This window comes from Sphaerodactylus townsendi, linkage group LG10, assembly GCF_021028975.2.
Source record: "Sphaerodactylus townsendi isolate TG3544 linkage group LG10, MPM_Stown_v2.3, whole genome shotgun sequence".
In the NCBI taxonomy this organism is placed as follows: Eukaryota; Metazoa; Chordata; class Lepidosauria; order Squamata; family Sphaerodactylidae; genus Sphaerodactylus; species Sphaerodactylus townsendi.
Genome location: NC_059434.1, coordinates 2,305,931 through 2,327,712, shown reverse-complemented (window position 1 = coordinate 2,327,712; position 21,782 = coordinate 2,305,931). Strand labels below are relative to the sequence as shown.

At 45.5% G+C, this 21,782-nt stretch overlaps 1 protein-coding gene across 4 annotated transcripts in view; it reads left to right on the top strand.

Moving 5' to 3' along the window:
* Window positions 1-21,782, top strand: part of RGS12 (regulator of G protein signaling 12) — a 108,478-nt gene that overhangs the window by 33,641 nt on the left and 53,055 nt on the right. For 2 of the 4 annotated variants that reach the window (XM_048509049.1, XM_048509050.1), the window contains exon 3: window positions 19,804-19,825. In XM_048509049.1, the coding sequence (XP_048365006.1) occupies window positions 19,804-19,825 (22 nt within the window). Of the gene's footprint in view, window positions 1-5,323; window positions 5,577-14,451; window positions 14,582-19,803; window positions 19,826-21,782 lie in introns of those variants that run through there. The other 2 variants (XM_048509051.1, XM_048509052.1) reach the window with 2 other exon arrangements.

The window sequence follows — 21,782 nt, the reverse complement described above, 5'->3', positions numbered from 1 at the left end:
TGTTTTGCGGACATCTTGAGGGGGGTGGAAAGAGCTGCCAGGTTTTTATGATCCGACCAAACTTGAAAGGGATGTTTAGCCCCCTCCAGCCAGTGGCGCCAAGTGGAGAGTGCTGCTTTGATGGCCGCAGTCTCTTTGTCACCTACAGTCCAGTTGAGCTCGGCACCAGAGAATTTTTTAGACAAATAAGCACACGGAACCAGTCTACCATCTTTATTTTTCTGCAACAGGGCTGCCCCAAGTGCTTTGTCCGAGGCGTCCACGTGAACCACAAACGGGAGATCCGGGTCAGGGTGCTTTAGGATAGGTTCGGTGGTAAACGCAGATTTTAATAGTTCAAAGGCTGTTTGACATTTTTCAGACCAGAAAAGGGGGGTCCCGGGCTTGGCGGACAGTGGATCCTTACCCTTAGTGCGTAAGAGGTCTGTGAGAGGGAGAGTCAGTTCAGCAAATTGGGGTATAAAATCACGATAGAAATTAGCAAAACCAAGAAACGACTGGAGTTCTTTGCGGTTGGTGGGGGCAGGCCATTGGAGGACTGCGTCAATTTTAGCAGGATCCATTTTTAAGCCCTCGGGCGAGATCCGGTACCCCAAATAGTCAATGGAGGTCTGATGAAAACAGCATTTGGAGAGTTTGGCAAAGAGAGAGTTGTCAAGCAAGCGTTTTAGCACCTCTCGAACCAATATTTCATGCTCTTCTATCGTTTGCGAGTAAATTAAAACGTCATCTAAGTATACAACAACTCCCTTGTACAGTAAATCATGGAGAACTTCATTAATAAGGGCCATGAAAGCCCCAGGGGCCCCACTTAACCCGAATGGCATTATTAAGTATTCAAACTGTCCAAACTTTGTGTTAAACGCAGTCAGGTGTTCATATCCTTCAGCAATTCTGACTCTGTAGTAAGCTTCTCTCAAGTCCAATTTAGTAAAAATGCGTCCTTTGCCGAGTGCATCTAAAAGGTCCTTGATCAAAGGCAAAGGATATTTATTGGACAGGGAGACCGCATTGAGACCTCGATAATCTGTGCAAAGCCTTAAAGACCCATCTTTCTTTTTGACAAACAAAACGGGAGCAGCGTGTGTGTGTTTGGTAGCCCGCCGTATGAAACCGCGAGCAAGGTTCTTGTCTAAGAAGGCACGAAGTTCCTTCTCCTCATTGGGACTCATGCGGTAGATTCTACCCTTGGGTAGTTGCGCCCCTGGTTGTATGACAATTTTACAGTCAGTGTCTCTGTGGGGTGGCAACTGATCACATTCCTGCTCCTGAAAAACTCTGGCTAGATCTTGATATGCAGGTGGGATGCCAATAGAATCGGGAGCAATCACTGAGGAAGCCAGAGAGGGGTGTGTGTCAGGAGACGTTGGGTTTTCTTCCCAATTCATGTGTTCACCGCAGGGAGGGTCAGTGAATTCTAGGATCCTTTCTTTCCAAATGAATTTTGGTTCATGTAACAACAACCAAGGCATGCCCAAAACTATGGAGTGTTTGGCCACTGGCGCCAAAATGAAACTAATTTTCTCCCAATGGTCGGCGCAACGGAGGAGAACCGGCTGTGTTTTGAACTGGGCCGGTCCTTCGTTTCCGAGGGGGCTGCCGTCCATTTGGGTGAATGGTATGGGCTTAGCCAGTGGAATTCGGTCCAGACCCAGCTCCTCTGCCACCTGGGGCCGCATTAAGCAGTGGGAGCAGCCGGAATCCACAAGGGCCGAGGCTATAATGCGAGTGTGTTTAGCGGGGTTGGCCAGAAATGCTTGAACAGTAATGGGAGCGCTGCCTTCACTCACCGCGTCAGGAGTCGGGCCCATGTCCATGGGGGCTGAAGAAAGGCAAACAGCTGCTTCCCCCTCCTCTGGGTCGCCTTCGGTCACCGCTTTGGACGAGCCAGTGGGAGGCGGCCCTGACCTGCGTGGTGGTTTGGCAGACGGAGTGCGCGGAGCTGGGGTCGTTGGTTTTTGCTTCTTGGGACAGTTGGCGGCTAGATGACCTGGCCCTCCGCAGTAAAGACACAACCCAAGTCGGCGACGGCGGTCGGAGGTGGTTTCGGTAGGAGCGGCTGGGCTTGACTTGGTGGACACAGTAGTGGTTTTAGGGCGTGGGCGGCCTCCTTGACGAGCGTATTCCAAACGAGACGCCACTTGAGACCCCAACTGGATCCAATCCGCAATGGTACGAGGAACCCGAATTAAAAACACCGTTTCACGTAGCTTGCTGTCCACAGCATCCGAGAAGTATTCGCATTTCATGCGTTCAGGCCACTCAGGAGGAAGTCGAGCAGCCGCCGCACGAAATTCACGGACAAATTCTGCAAACGGGCGGTTGCCTTGCTGGATGGTTTTGATGGTGCGGATAGCTTCATTCTCGGCGCCTGGATCTTGAAAGCGCGCTCTTAAAGCTTGGAGGAATGCGGGCACTGTGCGAGAGTCCTCATCCTGTAAATCCAAAACAGTCACGAACCAGTCGGCTGCTGCCCCATCCAGGACTGAGCCGATGTCCCGTATTTTTTCGCGTTCAGACCGGTATAGATCATCATAGTCTTCCAAGTGGGCATTGAGTTGCAAGATGAAGTAGGGAAGTTTGGAAGCGGTCCCATCAAAACGGGCTGGTATCGGGGGGCGATAGTAGCCCCGTTCGACGGCTCTTGGTGCCTGCTGGGGAGGTGGTTGCGCGGGTTGAGCGGGTTGGGCAGGCAGCTGTTGTACGGGGGGAGCCGGAATCGGGGGCGCTGGCGGTGCCGCTGGCGTTTGGGTGGCAGGACCCAGGTACGTGGCCCCCCTGGCGCCGGCATGATCAGTAACAGCATAGACTCCAACTTGGGGCTTCCCGGTCTGCTGCCTCCTTAGTTCCCTCTCCTTGCGAGCCAATGCATCCTGGTGCGCATGCAAAGCAGCCTTTTCTCGTTCCAATTTAGCCAGTTCGTCCCGTTTAAGGGCTTCAGTGAGCTCACTTTGCGTGCGCAGAGCCTGAACGCTTTCGCGTTGCCGTTGTAAATCCAGTCTGGAGTGTTCCAGGACTTTATCATGGACTGATCGATTCTGGGCATACTGTCGTTGGAGCGCGTCTTTGGCACGGTCCAACTCGAGCTGGACTTCTTTGCGTTGCTGTTCCCGGTCCCTCTGCAGGTTTTCGCGCTCTTGCTGCAACTGTGCCCGCTCCTCCTCCCATAGCTGGCGTTCACGGTTCCATGCCGCTTGGGCTTCTCGCAGTCGTCCCACTTCCTCATCCCAGTCCTCCCTCGATGGGAGAGGAAACCGGTCTGGCTGGGAACGCAGGCTTTCTTCGGACTCTTCGTCGTCTGGAAGCGAGGCATCGGAGACACCGTAGCCGCCGCAGCCACCGGTGGCTCCCCGAGGCACCTCAGGTGCGGTCGCTGGCCCGGGATTAGGGGGGTCCGATTGGGAAGCGGTACGGATACCCCTCCCAATTCCAGGTTTAGTCCCGGTGTCCTTTGGACGGGCCCCAGTGCTGTGCCACGGTGGTTCTTTGGGAGCATCACCAAAATACGAGTCCAGGAATCGTTCAATGGACTCCTGGGTTGCCGCATGAAAGGTGGTCAAGCCCGTCTCCTCCATGACAGGTTGCATCTGAGGTTTGTAATCCACATGAAAACGGGTAGAGATCCGATCCACAGGCGCTCGATCCATAGACAGCGCCCCAAACGACTCATGGTCGTCGTCACGTCCCTCGTTCCAACGGAGTAAAGGAAGACTCGTGCTGATACGAGGACGGGAAAGAGCCACCAGCGAGGCCCGTTCTCCTGCTGGTTCCTCCAGATCCAGAAGGGAAAGGTCGGAGCCCTCTTTGGGGGCTACCGCACCTTCCGCAGTAAAATTCAACCTCTCCATCGCAAGACAAGAGGTCCACTGCACAGGAATATAGATGAATTAGGATTCCTGCCACAATGTAAGGAATTCCATAGACGCAGAAATAAAAGGCTTTGGGAGTAAAAGTCCATTTATTAAGACATCTTAGAAAGCTCAAGTACACGCAGTGGCAGGAATGTCACTTCCCGCCAGAAGCACAGGTTATAATACCAGTCACCCCATCCCCCCTTCCTGCTTCCCATGGGAACAGAGGCTTCATCTCCCGCGCAGAGATAACGTCTCCGCCGATGCATCTGGCCCATCGCCCGGGCTGTGGAATGCACTCAAGGTTACTTCACCATCAACACTATTGAATCCTTTACAGGCTGGATGGCCATCTGTCAAGTGTCTTTTGATTGTGTCTTCCTGCATGGCAGGGGGCTGGAGATGACCCTTGTGCTGTCTTCCAAATCTGTTATTCTATGATTCTATGAAGAGCTGTCAAGTCGCTTGTAACTCATGGTAACCCTCTGATTCAATGTACTCCAAAATGTCTGCCATTAACATCCTTGCTCAGATCTTACAAACTGAGAGTCATGGTCTCCTTTATAGAATCAATCAATCTCATGTTGGGTCTTCCTTTTTTCCTGTTGCCTTCAACCTTTCATAGCATTATTGTCTTTTCCTGTTCCTCTTGTCTTATCATTATGTGAACAAAGTATGACAACCGCAGTGGCCATTTCAGCTCCTAGGGACAGTTCAGGCTTGATTTGATCTAGAACCCACTTATTTGGTTTTTTCCAGCCATCCACAATATCTATAACGCTCTCTTCTAACACCACATTTCAAAGCATTCTAACTTTCTTCCTTGTCCAGCTTTCACGTCCATACATAGTAATGCACCAGACTACTATGGGATTTTTTTTGGCATTGTTTTCTTGGCATTCAGTTTAAAGTTCCCGGGACAGGTGGCATAAGAGGCTCTTTTGTGAGTCTCTTCATTAAACATTTCTAGCCCTCACAGCAGCAAAATGCCTGACTGTGTATTGGGGAGAAATCTGTGGTTAGTTTCCACATATGATGAGCAGGCTGAGTAGATTCTGTTCTATAAAATGACTGTCGAGGTGTTGAAGTTTGAATTCTACGTGACATGACGAAGGGGCCTTGGCGGGTATAACCTGGTGAATTGGAGTAAATGGGTGTGGTACTGAAATTGATGAAAGTCCTGTTCTACCAGGAAAAAGAATCCTGTAAACTTCTGGTGCTTACTCAAATGGGCAAGGAACTGAAAAGTAGGAAAGAACAAATAGCATAATAGGCTTCCATACGATTGCAATCTTGAAAGAACATGCAGCTACAAGCCGGAACCAGAGAAAATTGCAACAGACTTATAAAAGTGCTCAATCTTAGAGCTAGTTAGAATTTGAAAATAAGGACTTGGAAGCCTTTTGGTGAGCTTTTTATGTGGTAGGAGATTCGCTCCCAGTATGCTATCTCACAGGTGGCTCATTGTTATGCAGAACTATCAGCAACAATTTAAAGCCTGCATGTGCAGGTTTTTGTTTGGATGGATAGATGCATAAACTGGAGTTTAATCTGGGTGGGACTCAGTTGGGAAGGAAGACGACACCTCAGCTGCATTTGTGAAAAGGAGAAGTAAATATGTGTTTGCCAGCAACTTGTTAGATCACTCATTTACTTAAAATGAGAGAGAAGTCCCTGAGGGACAGTTTATTCATGGATAAAACTTACAACATTAGTCGAATATCTGTAAGTATGTTTTGTTTTTTCAAGTATATGAAAATCAAAAAGGTGGTTTAGGCAGCTTTCTTTAGTTTTAATGACTTTTAATAGTTCCAGCAAAAATCTGTAATTTTTATTACAAGAATTAGATCTTATTGTACTTACTTATTAGTATAAATAACATATAATGTTGAACTGGAAAGTAGTTTCCAATAAGATTTTATGCTATTTATATTGTGCCTTTACACTGTTATTTTCTAATAATAATTTTAAATGTACAAAGTTATTATAAAAATGTTTGGATGAATATGGTTTGTTTATATATATGCTTGCTGCTTTTTGGCTTTTACTAGCTTTCTCAGCTTATTTACTACATAGTAATGTAATATATATGTTACAAAAGTGACTCAGCAATGAACTATTGAAGTTTGTACAAGAAGCAAAGAAGGGTGTGGTAATAAAGAAAACCAGACACCCCAGATATGTTATCAAAGAGCAATTCATGCCAAAGCAACACAAATAGTTTAATAATAAATATGTTCATTTTCAACTGGCTCCTGAAGGTCAGCTCTTAAGAAGTATATATGGTTCCTTCATGATTTCGGTTGTTTCTTGCTGATAGAAGTCTCCGTGTTTTGTAGTTAACAACAAAAAATAAGCTTTCATATTCTGTATTTTGTACAAATACAAGAAGGCACTGGGCAGCAATACCAACAGCAATCTTATGCATGCTTAATATTAGTGCAGAACCAAGGGGAATGATCCATAAGGAAACATGTGTCTCTTCATTTTGGAAAGCCGCACAACAAGATTGGAGCTGTGGTTTCGGCCTGATTCCTTTCTGCAGTTCAGCAAGGACCAGGCCAGGATCAAGCCTGCATATTTAGTGCTGGCCATCCTGATCTAGATCTCTGACCTGAGGAGTCAACTTCTATCTTCCAGGAAGTCTAGCATGTATATGTTCTGAGCATTTTCTTAACCAATTGTTTATATTTTTCTGGTGTGTCCTTATAAACCATGAAAAAACATGTTGCCAGTGTTTTGTGATCTCACCAATGTCTCGCACAAAATGACCAGATAATATCTAGGATGAGCAAGGATACCTCAAGGTTTTTTCCCATTGTAGTTGTGGTTGGATAGGGTGAACAAAGAATTCTAAGTTCATTATCAGTTGTGTGTTGAAAGCTCAGATTCACATGCTGGTTCTGTTAGGGTACATTTCTCTTGAATTGTAATGGCCAGATAGATGCCTCAGCTGTTATGGAATTTAAACTAGTTCTAATGACAAGATACTAGGCTGGCTGCCATAAGGCACCCCCATCTCTTTTCTGTGAGGCTGCTTCTGCTCTGCCAGCTTGGGGTTTTTAAAAATGCCACCCTGGCATTGTTTCCTGGGGAAGAGGGAAGACTTATTCACATGAAGGTTCTGTGCCAGTTTCCTCGCTTCTTCCTGCAGTTGTGTTTATTCAGTAAGTGGGATCTAGTTATTAAAAGAACTCCCTTTTATTCATTTGGTGAAATATGTATTGCCCATCAAATATTGGGTGGTCCATTTCCATAAATGGACTGAAAATAAATTAAGAAATCATTTGTTTATGTCTAACAAGGTTTTCCTATGATATTTCCAAACTACAGCTTGAACTACACACTGTAGGGCAAGTTCTTACTTGCTGCATATCTTTATAGAGTTATACACTTAGCAACAATGAAAAGCACTAATTATTATTACCTGGTAGACCTTACTTTTTCATTAGTCCAGTATAAAAACCTTGGAATTCTGATTTATGAGAATATTGTACACTGGGCCTACAAAAATCTCAAAGTCCTGCACAATTGAAATCCAAATATTTCACAAAGTAAAACTTCAGTAATTTTGTAGTTTTGGCTATTTTTGTATAGTTTATTTCAGGATACAGTGGTTTAAATAAAGGCAGTTTAAATTGTGGATTTAATTAATCACCAAAAAAATAACTGATTTAAACTACTGATTTAAATCAAATTTCTTACATATATCCTAATAAACATGAATTAGCACCATCATTATCTATATACTAATAGCTAGGTTCACCAGATCTGAGGATATTTAAGTTTGGAAATGTGAGTGGAACCGTGAATGGGCAAGACAGATCTTTCTACAAACCTGAAAATGTCTCTAGGTTTGCAAAAAAAAAGTGAATTTTTTTTTAAAAAGTTTAAAACCCCCAAAAGTAATAAAAGGAGCATCTGTAGCTTTAAGCAATGGGTTCCTTAAGTAGCTGTTGCTAGGCAACCACATCCACTTTGCAAGAATTCCAGGCTTGGTTTCTGTCCATAAAAAGCAGCATTGCTGGTTGGGTTTCTGTGAGTAAAGGCTGGGGAAGAGGACAAGGTTTTTTCCAGGCCTACTTTTGAGGGAGGGCTCATTGGGGCCAGGCCTGCCTAGGGTTGCCAGCTCCAGGTTGGGAAGCTCCTGGAGATTTTGTGGTGGAGTGTGGCGAGGGCAGGGTTTGAGGAGAGGAGAGGCCTCAACTGATTATAATGCCAAAGAATTATCCTCCAAAGCAACAGATCTCTGCCATTTGGAGTTAAGTTGTAATTCCGGGAGCTCTCCAGTTCCTTCCTAGAGGTTGGCAACTCTAGGCATGGCAGCACCTGAGTGACTTCATACCATCTGACTTGCATGATACAACTGGGCCTGGCTGCTTGCCACAGCAGCCACTCTACGAAACCCAGTGTGCTATAGGTTCCCATCCCCACCTTCCTGTGGAAGCTCACTAGGTGATTTTAGTTTAGTTACGTACTTTCTGCTTAAGCTACCTCACAGGGTTATTGTGAAGATAAGAAGGAGGAGAGAAGATTAATGTCAGCAGCTTTGAACCCTAATGTAGATGAAGGTGGTGTATGAACGAAGTAAATGAATAACAAAAATTGCTGAAGATGAGAGGGAGATAAAATGTAGGTTGGTGAAAAGGACATAGGTAAAGGGGGGGTTTCCCGGGTTCACCCCCCATTACATGTCCGAAGCTTCACACACACCCCGTTTGTTGGTATTTTTAGTGGGGTTTTTTTTTCCAGTTTTTGGCCTGTAAGGGGTGCAGTTTTTAGGCTAGCAGGACCAAAATTTCAGGGATTTTTTTGGGAGACTCTCCTGATGATACCACCCAGGTTTGGTGAGGTTTGGTTCAGGGGGTCCAAAGTTATGGATTCCCAAAGGGGGTGCCCCATACCCCATTGTTTCCAATGGGAGCTAATAGAAGATGAGGGCTACACCCTTGAGGGTCCATAACTTTGGACCCCCTGAACCAAACTTCACCAAACCTGGGTGGTAGCATTGGGAGAGTCCCCCCCCAAAAAATCCCTGAAATTTTGGTGCTGCTAGCCTAAAAACTGCACCCCTGACAGCAGGTACCCCCCCCCCAATTTCCCCAGATTCTTCTTTTAAATCCACCCCCTTTGGCATGGATTTAAAGGGAGATTCTGAGGTCCCCAGTTTAAACATTGAAAGTGATGCTGTTTCAGGGTGGGGAATAATCCACCCCCAAACAGCATCACTTTCAATGCTGTTTTAACTGTGGATACCAGATTCTCCCTTTAAGGTGGAATTAAAAGGAGAATCTGGGCTCCCTAGTTTAAACACCATTGAAAGTGATGCTGTTTGGGGGTGGATTCCAGCATCACAGTGGGGGTCGCAAAACTAAGATTTTGCACTGGGCACCATTTTCCCTAGCTACGCCTCTGCCCAGAGGGGAGGGCAGAAGGGACTGCTCGCTGTGAGCCCAGCTGGTGGGGAGGCGGGGCAGGGAAGACTGCTGCCCCCGGCCTCCGAAAGCTGCTTTTATGAGCACTGAGGCCAAGGGGCAGGGCTTGGGGGCACCCCATTAAAAATCTATACCTACGTCACTGGTTGGTGAATGTCTGAGGAGGATTTGAGTAAGTCAGGGAAAGGCAAGGGAATATGGGGTTGACAGGATGAGGAAAAGAAGAAATAGTGCAGAGAGGAGGATACAGGAAAATGTAAGATATCCCCCAACAAGTCCTTGAAGGTGCCCTAGTATGCAAGTGACTTCGGCCCAGTGGCCAGCACCATAACACTGTTAGTTTTCCTAGGAAGAGACTGCTGGGGAGAGAGCGGAAAGGCGGGAGACAGGGAGGCAGATAATGTAGGTTTGCTGTTTGGTGGGAAATGAAAAGGAGGCGAGAGGAGGGGAGAGGCTGTGAGGCTGTCAGAAAGGCGGCATAGTGGGGGAGGGGAAATATGAATCCTGCAAGTTGGAGGTTCCTGCATGTCAAGACTCCCTCGAACCAGACAGCGAGACACTTGTAAAAAGTTCAAAGGTTTCTTTATTGCTGGACACAAAGCGAAACATGAAGTAGCAAAGCCCTTCGGGGGTGAGGCGGCCTATAAATCCAATAAGTAAGTAAGTAAGTAAGTAAGTAAGTAAGTAAGTAAGTAAGTAAGTAAGTAAGTAAGTAAGTAAGTAAGTAAGTAAGTAAGTAAGTAAGTAAATAAATAAATAAAAGAGAGAGAGAGTTCTGGGGCTCACCCCAGTACACAAAGATAATATAGAACAAGGGACAACACTTCCCCCACTGATGGAAGAGAAATAGGCTAGCTTTCACACATAAACCACTGATAAGGCACCGGGCAACGCAAAGCAAAGCAATCCACTGTCTTCCAAGGCTCCCACCCAGTGGTGGGATTCAGCAGGTTTCGGCAGAACCGGTTGTTCAAATGGTACCTGTAAACAGACAGTTGTTAAATTATTTGAATCCCATCACTGCTCCCATCCCCCCTTCAAGGCAGACCCTGACACTGCATGTATATTTTAATAGTCAACCCAGCCAAATTTGGAGATACCTAAATCCAGAGATTGCAGCTATGAACGGACAAGATGGATTGTTTAACAAACCTAAAAAAATGGCTTATTTTTTAAAAAAGGGAATACATTCGGGACGTTAAAAGACCCCTAAATGATAAATGGAGTGCCTGTAGCTTTCAGAAACAGATGCCCCCAGTGGCTGGTGCTAGGCCACCTCATCAGTTTTGCCAGAATTCCAGGCTTGGTTTCTGTCAGTAAAAGACAGGGAGAAAGGGGCAGGGCTCTTTCCCCCACACTGTCTGGTATTTGAGGGAGGACTCACTTGGCCAGGCTTAACAGCAGCCCCTGGGCAACTTGTCACCACCACACTTGCAAGACTCATCCCCTTGCTGCTTGCTACTGTTCAACAGCAGCCACTCTCCAAATGCCAGTGGTGTGTAGTAGTTTCAGACTATGAATTTGAATCCCCATTATGTCTTGGAAACTCACTGGGTGACGGTGGGCCAGTTACCCATTTTCAGCCTAACCTACCCCACAGGGTTGTGATGATAAAATAATGCAAGCTGCATCGGTGTCAAGACCCTGTTAAGACCTGTCAAAGGTTTCAGCTTTTCCCTGGTTCTTGCCGTAAGGCTGTGGAGTGGACCAGGAGCAGTTGGGGATGCCGGGCTTGGTTTGTTTTGCTTTGGGTGGCAGCTATTTTCTCATCCTTTGGGCCGACCAGCACCTGGCCTTACCTCTGGTTTGGCCTTGGAGATTTTGCACTGCTTGAGAATGCTTGAATGCAGATTTCATGCTGCTTGGGTCCAGAAATTGGGGTGTGTGTGTGTGCGTTAGAGCAATGTTTGGAAAAGAGATGTTAACCAAGAAATGCTGTAGTAGAACTCAGTTCCAGCAAAGCTTGCTTGCATGCTGTTTGTAATACCCTGCCATTAAACTGATTGCTGAACCCAAGAATCTGGTTATTGCAGGGGTTGGCAGATCCTGACATTTGGGACCCTACTGTAGAGAAAGGCAGGATATTAATAAAATGAATAAATGAGATGAGGGCAGATAAAGGTAAATTGCAGGGGGCGTGTGAATGTGAAGGCGAGATGGAAAAAGGGAAAGTGAAGATATGGGAGTTGTTAGGATGAAGGAAAGAGGAAATAGTGTGGGGAGGAGATGTGGGAGAAAGTGAGGGGCCCCCTCCATGTTTTTGCAGGTTCCCCCTCAGTGCAACTGCAGAGAGGCCATAGTTAGGCCATAGTTTTCCTTGGGAGCGGCAGAAGGGAAGGGCTGAAGACAGGAGGGCAGATAAAGGTAGGTGGAGTGGTGAGTAGAGAGGAGAAAAGGAAGCAGGAAAAGAGGCTATTGGGGTCAGTAGACATAGTGTGGGAGGAAAAATGAGATGCCATTTAAATCCTTGCAGGTCCCCCACTTGTGCAGACTAATTGGTTGATAATAACATGTATTTGTAACTCAATTGCACCTATGATCTGCTAGGAGTATAATCCCCAAATTTCTGGTCGTACAACCCACATGCCTAATAAAATCTGTTTGGTTGTTTCTGTACACATATAAGGACATCTGTTTGGTTGTTTCTGTACACATATAAGGACATTCAGGCCCCTTCTGCATGGGCCAAAAGCAGCGACGGCGAGCCGGTAAAACAGCGTTTTGGTGGGGATTGCTCGCACAGGTGCCCGGCTCCCGCCAAAACGGTGTTTTTGAATCTCACTCAACGCTGGCTTCCATTCGGTGCCATGCGAACGGCACGGGGTGGAAGCCAGCATTTCTCTCCCAGCCCTCCCAAACGCTCCTTACCTCCAGTCGCCTTCTGTCGCGTTGTGCAGGCCAGGAGACACGCCTGGCCTCATTCTCCAGCATCGTTGCTCTGGCAAGGGGGGGCGTGTCCCCTGGCCTCCACAACGTGAAAGAAGGTGACCGGAGGTAAGGAGTGTTCGGGAGCGGCGCAGCCTGTACGAAGGCTGTGCCGCCGCTGCCGCATCCAGCGGGACCGTCCATGCGAATGGTCCCGCGGGGGTGCGCCGGCATAAACTATGCTGACGCATCCCCCCCCCTCAGTGCCCGTGCAGAAAGGGCCTGAGTTAGATCCATTGCTCAAAAAGTCAGGAGAGCAGTCAGTTAAGTAGGGGTTTACTCCCAGAAAAATGTTCTTAGTCTTGTCCTATAAACTGCTTGTGACTGAGCAGTAGATTATATTACAGTGATGGCGAACCTTTTTGAGACCGAGTGCCCAAATTGCAACCCAAACCCCACTTATTTATCGCAAAGTGCCAACACGGCAATTTAACCTGAATGCTGAGGTTTTAGCTTAGAAAAAACCAATTGGCTCCCTCTTCCTCCGCTCCACCAGCTTGAGCTCTAGCCTCCAGCCCCGCCAGCCAGCTCTAGCCTCCAGCAAGTCCCACGCGCATTGCTCTGTGCCTCTCTAGCATCTCTGCCTCCTCTGCGCCCCCACCCCCACCCCCCAGGCAGCAGCCACCCAGAGCACAGGCACCAGGCCCGCCAGTCGAGTCCTCCCTGCTCACCACTGTGCGCGCACGTTGTGCTCAGTGGCCCAGGTCAGTCTAGATGTGTTTGTGTGTGGGGGGGTGATTTTCAGCCCCCCACATGATGAACTCTGTGTGCGCGTACCCACAGAGAGGGCTCTGAGTGCCACCTCTGGCACCCGTGCCACAGGTTCGCCATCACTGTTATATTAGATCCCCCCTTGCACAAGCAAATTAGAGTTTGCAGAAGTAAAGCTTTTCTCTCGCCCTTTGCAGCCAGCTGGGTCCTCTGAAATTGTGCTCTTGCGTTCCAGGCCAGCATTGGGGGCAAAGTGGGGATCTACAGTGGGAGAGGGGAACCTGCAAAATTTTGCCCCCTGCCCCCTTTAACTCCGGATGAAGGATCTTTTGCTAGTGAAAACATGGTTAGAATCTAAGGCAGTATTTCACCATGTCATGGAAATAGCTGCATTCTTTGGTTGAGTATAAATATTTTTGTAATTTGCACAATGATAAATACAATCCATGCTCTTTTGTGTCTCAGTTATAATGCTTGACCTCAAGTCACCCCCATTTGCGTTTGGTTTACTACATGCTTTAAGTCAGTTTTCTTCGATCATGGATTCAGTTCTACAAAATTATAGACTCAGTGATACTGATTTATTGATATGTTTTAAAAATCAGATTTATCTTCCCTGGTTCCTTCTATCTTTTCTTGTTTTAAAGGGTATGGGGAAAGTGATTTTGCACTGGGCACCATTTTAGACATTCACCTGTCTAACTGATGATATGTCATCAGGCATTGCTTCAATTTTTCAATATATCTTTGAAGCCATAAGGGCTGGGGACTTTCTTTTGCTTTTTTTTAAAGCTAAGATTCTTATGGCCCAATCCAAAGGGGCAGAGAGCGGGGAACAGCTTTCAGGGAGCAGTGCAGCCTTGTGCCGAGACATTTGCCCTCTCCACTGGCATAAGAGAACAGATACGTCCAGCCATCCCACAGCTCCACCATGGCAAAACCCGTAAGTGGGCACCACTACAGAGTTATGCTGGTGTCTGTTGATGCCAACTTAGTTAGCTTCCACCTGGGCTTCGGAGCTGGGAACACCACGACTAGCGCCTTGGAGGTACTCTACCCCAAAAGAGCGGTGTAACTCCATTGAGCTCTGTAGAGGGCTTTCCGGGTGGCTGGGGTTTTCTTTGTGTTGGCTGCCTCCCTTCTCTGCCTGGAAGTCCTCAGGAGGTGTTGTGGTGGCAACAGCAGCACTGTCTCCATTGAGGCTGCCCAGATACAAAATTCTATTGCTATTGCCACATTCCGTTTTCTGGACTTGTGTAAAATGAAAGCATAACACAGTTGTAATTACAGTAATGTTTTTGTATATACATAGTTGAGAATTGAATAAAGTATGCTATATTATTTATTAGAGAGAGGACTTGTTAAATACCAGATAGATATTTATCTAAACTAGCCCTTTTGTGTGAGATAACTGAGAGACAATCTCCGCTTTTTGCAGTGACCGGTTGCTATGGGTAACATAAAGGGAGTAAAATAGAACTTCGTGTGCAATGCTTCTAAACTTTACAGGCATTTCATACAGGCAGTGAATAGTATTGGGTGGTTGATTTTAGCTCTTGAAAAACTGCTGTATTTAGAAGATGCTCCTTCATCTAAATAAAGATGAATTTAGGAAGGGTACTGCTGTCAAAAATAACTGCTTTTTCTTACGATGAACAGGTAAGTCATGGGATTTTTATTTCAGCTCACAATCAGTGTTCTTTGTTAGAAATTAGGACTTGAAATTCAGGATTCAAAGTTTAGGGTTTATGTAACAGTAAAGTAAAAGAAAATGTATGGTATTTACAACACTTAGTTTGCTCATCAAATGTCAGTGTAAACTCGAAGTTTTCGTACATGAGGATTAACTTGATCAGTCATCTGCTTATGGGACCAATTGCGTATGTTTGCAATAGATTACACAAGTTTATATTTTTGGATGGAGGGAAAAGTAGCGGATTTTATTTATAAGAGCTGTATTTCATTTGACCTTGGTGACTAGTTGCTGTTTTTCATTTTAACAGTGAAATTCTCACTTTAGCTTTCTTCAGCTGTGCTGTGGTGTTCTGATGCAAGCAAAGAGTTGAAGTGGAAAGAAAACAGTGAATGTCATTTTGGAGTAAGGGACTGTTACCAAATAATTATGGAGCAGCTTAACTGGCACCATATGCCTCTTTCTTCTTCTCACCATTTCTTTGATGTCATTCATTTTGAAAAAGGAACATGTTTTACCTCTTAAATAAGAGATAAGAAATATTGACATATACTTTCTTAAATAAGGAAGTGATCATTTCTTTAAGATAATATGTTTTTAAAATTTCAAAACAAAATACATTTAATTTTTGGGGGGGCAGGAAATTAAAGTGAAAGTATAATGTGAAAACACTGATTTCATAGTGTTGGGTATTTATGAAATGACATCCCATATTTGCAAGGTTATTGTCAATGTTTAGTATAAAGTTTTTCCATTGAGAATAACTGTAAAGGAGTTCTTCATCTCAGAATCATAGCTACTCTTTTCAACTTTCTAGGTTATGGGTGAACAATAAAATTATGATGCAACTTCCATTTTCATTTGAAATTAAATTTTCACGGTTTCAATTAAAATGTAATCTGCGTCCTGATTTCCATTTTCCCTCTGGAACCTTGACAGTTGAAAACAGTGACTGGGTTGCCAAGCAAAGGATCGCCACTGGCAGCTCCTCCTCCTCCCTGAAGGTGTGTGCACAGGAGAGCTGCTGCTTCCCTTCCTGCGGGGCTGCTTTTTGCTAGGAGGAGGAAGCTGAAAACCCCAAATGTCGTGCCTCTGGATGTTCAAAGTACTTCTCATGAGTTACTCATCAGTTATGATTGTTACTCTTTCAAGAGCCACCTGAGTGTTTCAGAAAGATGGGATGTGTTATCAAATAAATAAACCCTGGTCAGCTAGACCATTGTTGTTATGCTCATATGGCTTTATTGTTATTAGCAGTAATGCTGAGATCATGGCTTGCCAAAGGCCATCAACAGAGGCAAGGTTTGAACCAGTGACTTTGTGACTGATGCCTGGGGAATTTCAAACTAGGCAGGACACCAGGAGATCAGTTTCAAAAGTAAAGGGTTGCAAATCTGATTGGAACTTATGGGAAATATATTGAGCACTGAATTTCCTTTCCTGGTCAAAATCTGCCTCCATGGGCGACTAGGGTTGCCAACAGCCTGGAGAGGAGAAAATACTGCTCTTTTAATTAGAAGCTTAACATATAAAAATTGATAGTTGAATGTTTTCCTGGTGTGGAGGTAAACAACATGCCATTTAGCCTCTATTAAAGAGACCAGCCCCCCCCCCCCCCGGCAACCCTACATATATCCCTCTCCCAGTACATGGACATTTGATGTAGTTAGGATATCTAATAGCTTTTGGTAGGCTTGTTTGCATAAAGCCATCTAAGGCCAGGCTGCATGTTGTGTGTAGGAGATCTGTGATCAGGTTTCCTGACTCATTTCATAATGTGGCAAAGCATCTGTGGGAGTGGGGCAGTTGTACAAGGCAGGGAGGGGGATTAACTGTACCTTCTTGTGCTGTATTTCAAGAGAACTCTCACCCACACCCAATTCCTTAGCTCTGCCAGGGGAAGAGAGAAGAAGGCGCTTGCCTGATTCCTGGCATCTCCCCCAATATGTTCCTGGGAATCAGTCAAGGGAAAAAGGAATACATCCCTTCCCTCTGTTCATCTGACAGTCCCAACTGAGGTTGGATCTCCCTGTGGCTGACTTCAATTGAAATAAGTCGGAAGCTCTATTTTTTTTGCCATCAAGTCACAGTCACAGTCACACCCAATGAGGTTTTCACGGCAAGTGACATTAGGAAATGGTTTGCCATTTCCTGCTTCTATATCGTGACCCTGGTATGCCTTGGAGGTCTCCCATCCAAACACTAGCCAGGGTCAGGACTGAGAGCGAGTGAGTGGCCCAGGGTCCCCCTGCAAGCTTCTAACCTGGGGTTAGAATTCAAACCTGGGTTTCCTAGGTCCTGACCTGACATTTGAACCACTGCTCCATGCTGGCTGTATGGGAGATTGCTTCTAAGATCACTGGCTAGTGCTAGTCTTGGATTTCTCACATAAAATGTAATTTGACCTCAAGCTAGTGGTCATGCCTATGTCACGTAGAAGTAAATTCCATAAATCAAATATTGACGGCTTAGCCTGGTCTGGCTGGGGATCCCTGGGAGGAAGACTCAGATGGAGACGAGGGGACAGTTTTGGTTCCAGATTCCCAGGCACTGCCTGTAAACACAGAGCCTGAGCAGTCAGTAGTTTCCGGAAGGCCAGGTCCAGAGGCTCAGGCAGAACACAGGTCCAAGCTCTGAGATTCCCCAGCCAGGATTTAGCTCTGAGACTCTTCAGCCTCTTGGTACTAAGCCAAGGACATAGGTAAGGGGTTTTTTCCCCTCGGGTTCAACCCCCCCCAGTACATGTCTGAAGCTCCGCCCTCCGTTTGTGGGTTTTTTGTATTTTTAGTGTTTTTCGTTTTTTTGGCCTGCAGGGGACGCAGTTTTTAGGCTAGCAGCACCAAACTTTCAGGGATTGTTTGGAAGACTCTCCTGATGATACTACACAGGTTTGGTGAGGTTTGGTTCAGGGGGTCCAAAGTTATGGACTCCCATGGGAGCTAATAGAAGATGGGGTTACACCTTTCAGGATCCATAACTTTGGACCCCCTGAACCAAACTTCACCAAACCTGGGTGGTATCATCAGAAGAGTCTCTTACTCTTCTGAGTCTCTTACACCCCGAACCTCCCCCCATTAAAAATCTATACCTACATCCCTGTACTAAGCCAGAGGGGACCATGCCAGCTCTGTCACCCCCCCTGACTCCAGAGTCCCAGGAACAACACAGGACGAGACCATGTGCTAGTTTACAGCAAAGGAGATGCAGCAGCAGGTTAGCAGCTATGGGGCGAGCTGAATTGGATGCAAAGTCTTTGCAGGAGCCAAGACTAAAGTAACCCAGCTACAAGAGGTTATTACACTAGTGAATGGGAGGATGGCTATAACAGAGAGGATGCAGCTGACCTAGCTTGTGGCAGCAACATTGTGGTTCTGCAGGTCACAGTTTCTGTTCCTAGCCTTGTCTTGGTCCCAGGCTCTGTGTACTCATTAAACAACTGAATAGTTAAGAACTGTGTCTGGACTATCTTTGGTTCCTGAGGGCCTGTGTACGACAATTATTGTGTGCAACGTAATAAGTCCTTGTAGGATAATATACATTAGATGTATTTTAGTCCTTGTGGAAGACGTTATTTTATGTTTTCTAACATTGTTTATGGTGATTTTGGTACTGGTGAGATCTTAGTTAATGCTGTATATCGATCTCTGAGATGTGTTTCCTTTTAATTCTGTGCATTCCATGCTCCAATTCCAGAAAAGGAATGCTTGCCGTGGTCATTTTTAGGTTATTTTACAGAAATCAGTTAAGCATATTCTATACAAGATTTTAAAACAAATTGAAAACTTAGCAATTATAGGTATTAATTTTAATTTCTATCCATCCTGGACTTCCTCAGCATTGTTATCATTTAGAAGGGAACTTCAAGGAAATGTTAAAATGCCAAAGTACATAGAGGGACTGGAAAGTGGTTCTCAGGCAGTAAAAAGTGATGATATTACTGAAAGAATTTTAAAAAATAGAGTTACAATACTGTGATTGCTTTATTTACAAAGCTGGTTTAAATCCCTTTGCTGTCTGGCTAACATAATTTTAAAATATTGTAATGGGACTGGGCAAAATAACATTTTTGTCTTGAATGGGCCAGAATGCTGAGAGCTTCAAGATGAAGACAGGGCTTTTTTAAAATAGATCCTGGTCCTCAGTAAGCCGACTCTAGATCTTTGGAACTGAAAGTCTTTAATGGGTTGGCAACAGGCACTCAGCTTCAGAAAGCCAGTTCTACAGATCCTGGCTTTTTCAGTAATATTTATCCCTTACTGATTCCTCCAATTCCCCCTCCCTCCTTTACAGAGAATGTGGGGACAACAAGCATCCCAAGACCACAGCGATAGTCTCCTGCCAGCTGGCAGCCTCCACTCCTCCCTCCTCCCATCCATAACAGGGGTGCCACAGTTATCTACATTACTAAGTGCATTGAGACAGAGCAAAAGACCCAAGTGTGGATGCATAGAAGGTCAGCATTCGCATGCTTGCCCAAACAGAACAATTTCCCCTTAGCCCAGATGTGCCTCCTGGCACCTGCTGGTCTGAGGTCGGGAGGGGCAGGTGCCACTCCTGACATGGCATCATCCCTAACTTCTTTATAACCGTAAGACACAGTCTCTGTTACCCTTCATCACAATGCCCTTGCTGATCATTCGAAGGGATATGCCTGCAGCAGCCCTCAAGGTTGCTGATGGCAAAACCATGCAATGTGCTAATGGAAAAGCTACAAGAGAGGATTAATTCTGGTGCTCATGAATGTGAGAGGATGAGAATCACTTTTTTTTAGAATGAGCATCTGATATATACAAAGATTAAACAGAAAAAGCTGAGCAAGAGTGATTGGCCCAAGGTTGGCCCCAGCAAGCTTTCATGCCGGAGTGGATTTGAACCAGTATCTCCCAGATCATAATCTAACCACGGTGCCATACTCAGTGCCCCCAGAATTTGCTTTTACAGTCATTTGAGTCAATGAGAATATTTTTGTTGGCATTAGAATTGGACCAAGTTCACCAGTGGTTGGGTTAAATTTGTCAAATACTTTAGCCACTATAAAAATTGCCTCCTGTTGTTCAGTCTCTTTGTCATTTATGACTGATGGTTTTCATGCTGCAGTGTGAAGACTCACCATTTGCTTCTGTTAACCAGCTATACTCATAATTTCTGGGGGCCTACATGTAACTCATGTTTCTCTCTTTCTTTGCAGTCTGCAGCTGTTTCTGATGGAGGTAAGCTCGAGCTTTCTGGAGGAATGCATTAACGTGTGAAAAGGACTAAAGTTCCTTAATTAGCTGCAATGGCAGTGGATGACAGGTTTAGCAACAGTGGCGATACTTGTTTGTTTAGTGATCTTTTAGGCTTCCCAGAAGTCCAAGGGATTTTAAGTTTTGAGAACTGGTATTCAAAGGGACATTGGCTTTGTCACGGCTATGAGACTATAGCTGAGATAGAATTGCCCTTCCTTGGTTTAGCATAATCACGAATGCTTGATGGGTCAAGGTAATGATGGAAAACTGCTCTAGTGAGCTGTTAGTTTCACATTATTGTCTTCTACTGCTCTTTTATTTAGGCTTCCATGACTCTCAGATTTTAAAGCAAAAGAGTCACGAGACTGGGCCAGTAGTTCAGAAGTTGGGCTCAGAATGTGTGTCAGCAAGCAGAGTATGGTAGCAGTCTCATTTGAAAGACTCTGCCAGGTTGATGCTCACCTTCACTGCTGACAGTGTCTGCAAATGCTGTTTGAATAAATGGCTCACAAAGGTGAGCTGCCTGTGTTGGGAAATTTAGTCATCTGATCAATTAATGTCGTACTGAGCATAAACCATGAACCAGAAGTCTTTGGTTTCCTTGTTTCCGCTATTGTCATTCCACTTCATACACCTACTTCCACTGCAGATAAATGAGCCGGAGTCCTATAAGAACAGTCAGGGAAGGTTTGGTCTCCTCTGAGTAGATTATTTATGGGCAGGAAATAGTTGTACAAGGAGAAGAGCTGAGGTAGCTGGAAACCTGAGCTGTACTTAAATCTCCTTCCAGTGCTGCGTGTCAGCCCTGTGGAGGGGGGGGGGGGGCTGGCTATACAGGAACCTTCCCAGCCCACTTCAGCCTGAGGGGTGCAGCTTGAGGAAGGGAAGAGGGTTCTTCTTCCTCCGTAAACCGCATAGATGAGAGCAGTGCTTTGCCCTGGTCCTCAGTCAGGGGGCATGAGAGTGGGCACATCACCAAGGAGAAGTTTTGCTAATCAGGCCACTAAATAGAGTGGAGAGGGTCACCCTTCCCCGGCTCTACACAATCTGGAAGATTTCTTCCCCCTTGCTTATTACATTTATCCTACTTGGGGGCAAAAATTACCTATGCAGTAATTGAAATACAGTATAAAATGTTTCTGGGTGAGTGGGAGTTCTCACCATCAATTATGATGGAGGGATGTCTAGCTGCCATCTCCTCTCCATCTGGTTCCCCAAAAAAATCTGTAACTGGGAAGAAAACCTGATACCAGTGACAGTATCCACCAGTGCCACTCTCTGCTTTTTAAAGGAAAGCATGGCTTGATGGAACTACGTAAATCTCTTTCTAAAAGCGCCCTCATACCTTTGGCATAGGCTGCACTGAACTCATAAAATATGATTTGGCCAGCTTTGGAATGGTGGGAAGTGCCCAGTTGAATGTCTATTATAGTTGTTGCTTCAGTGGGTAGATGAGTCCACCAGAAATTCCTTAGGCATTACCTGGCATGTTTCTTAGAAAGATGCGGCTTGTGTTTTTTCTGTATTTCTGTGCATTCTCAGAGGCCTGACTGGACCCTTTTTAACTTACCCAAACAGATGTGGTCAAGGCTCAATTTCATCAGGTCAGCAGAGAAGTTGTCTGCCTCCCCCCTTGTGCTTACTCAGCCTGGTCTGAACTACGCTCTTTGTTTTTTGCTGACATGAATCAATGATTATTTCACAATGTCAGGAATGTCTGGGTGACACCTGATTTCTCGTAAACTCCCAGTTTCTGTTGTCGATATGGTTCTAAGAGCCACACCACATTATACCCTAAATTAAGAAGAGCTTTAACACTGGCCAGATTCAATCTAATGCCTTCTATGCTGCTCTATGGCAGATATCAACAAATTGATAAACAGAGGAGGCTATGTCCATGCAATATGGGTCAGGTGGAGACACTCGATCATACCCTCTT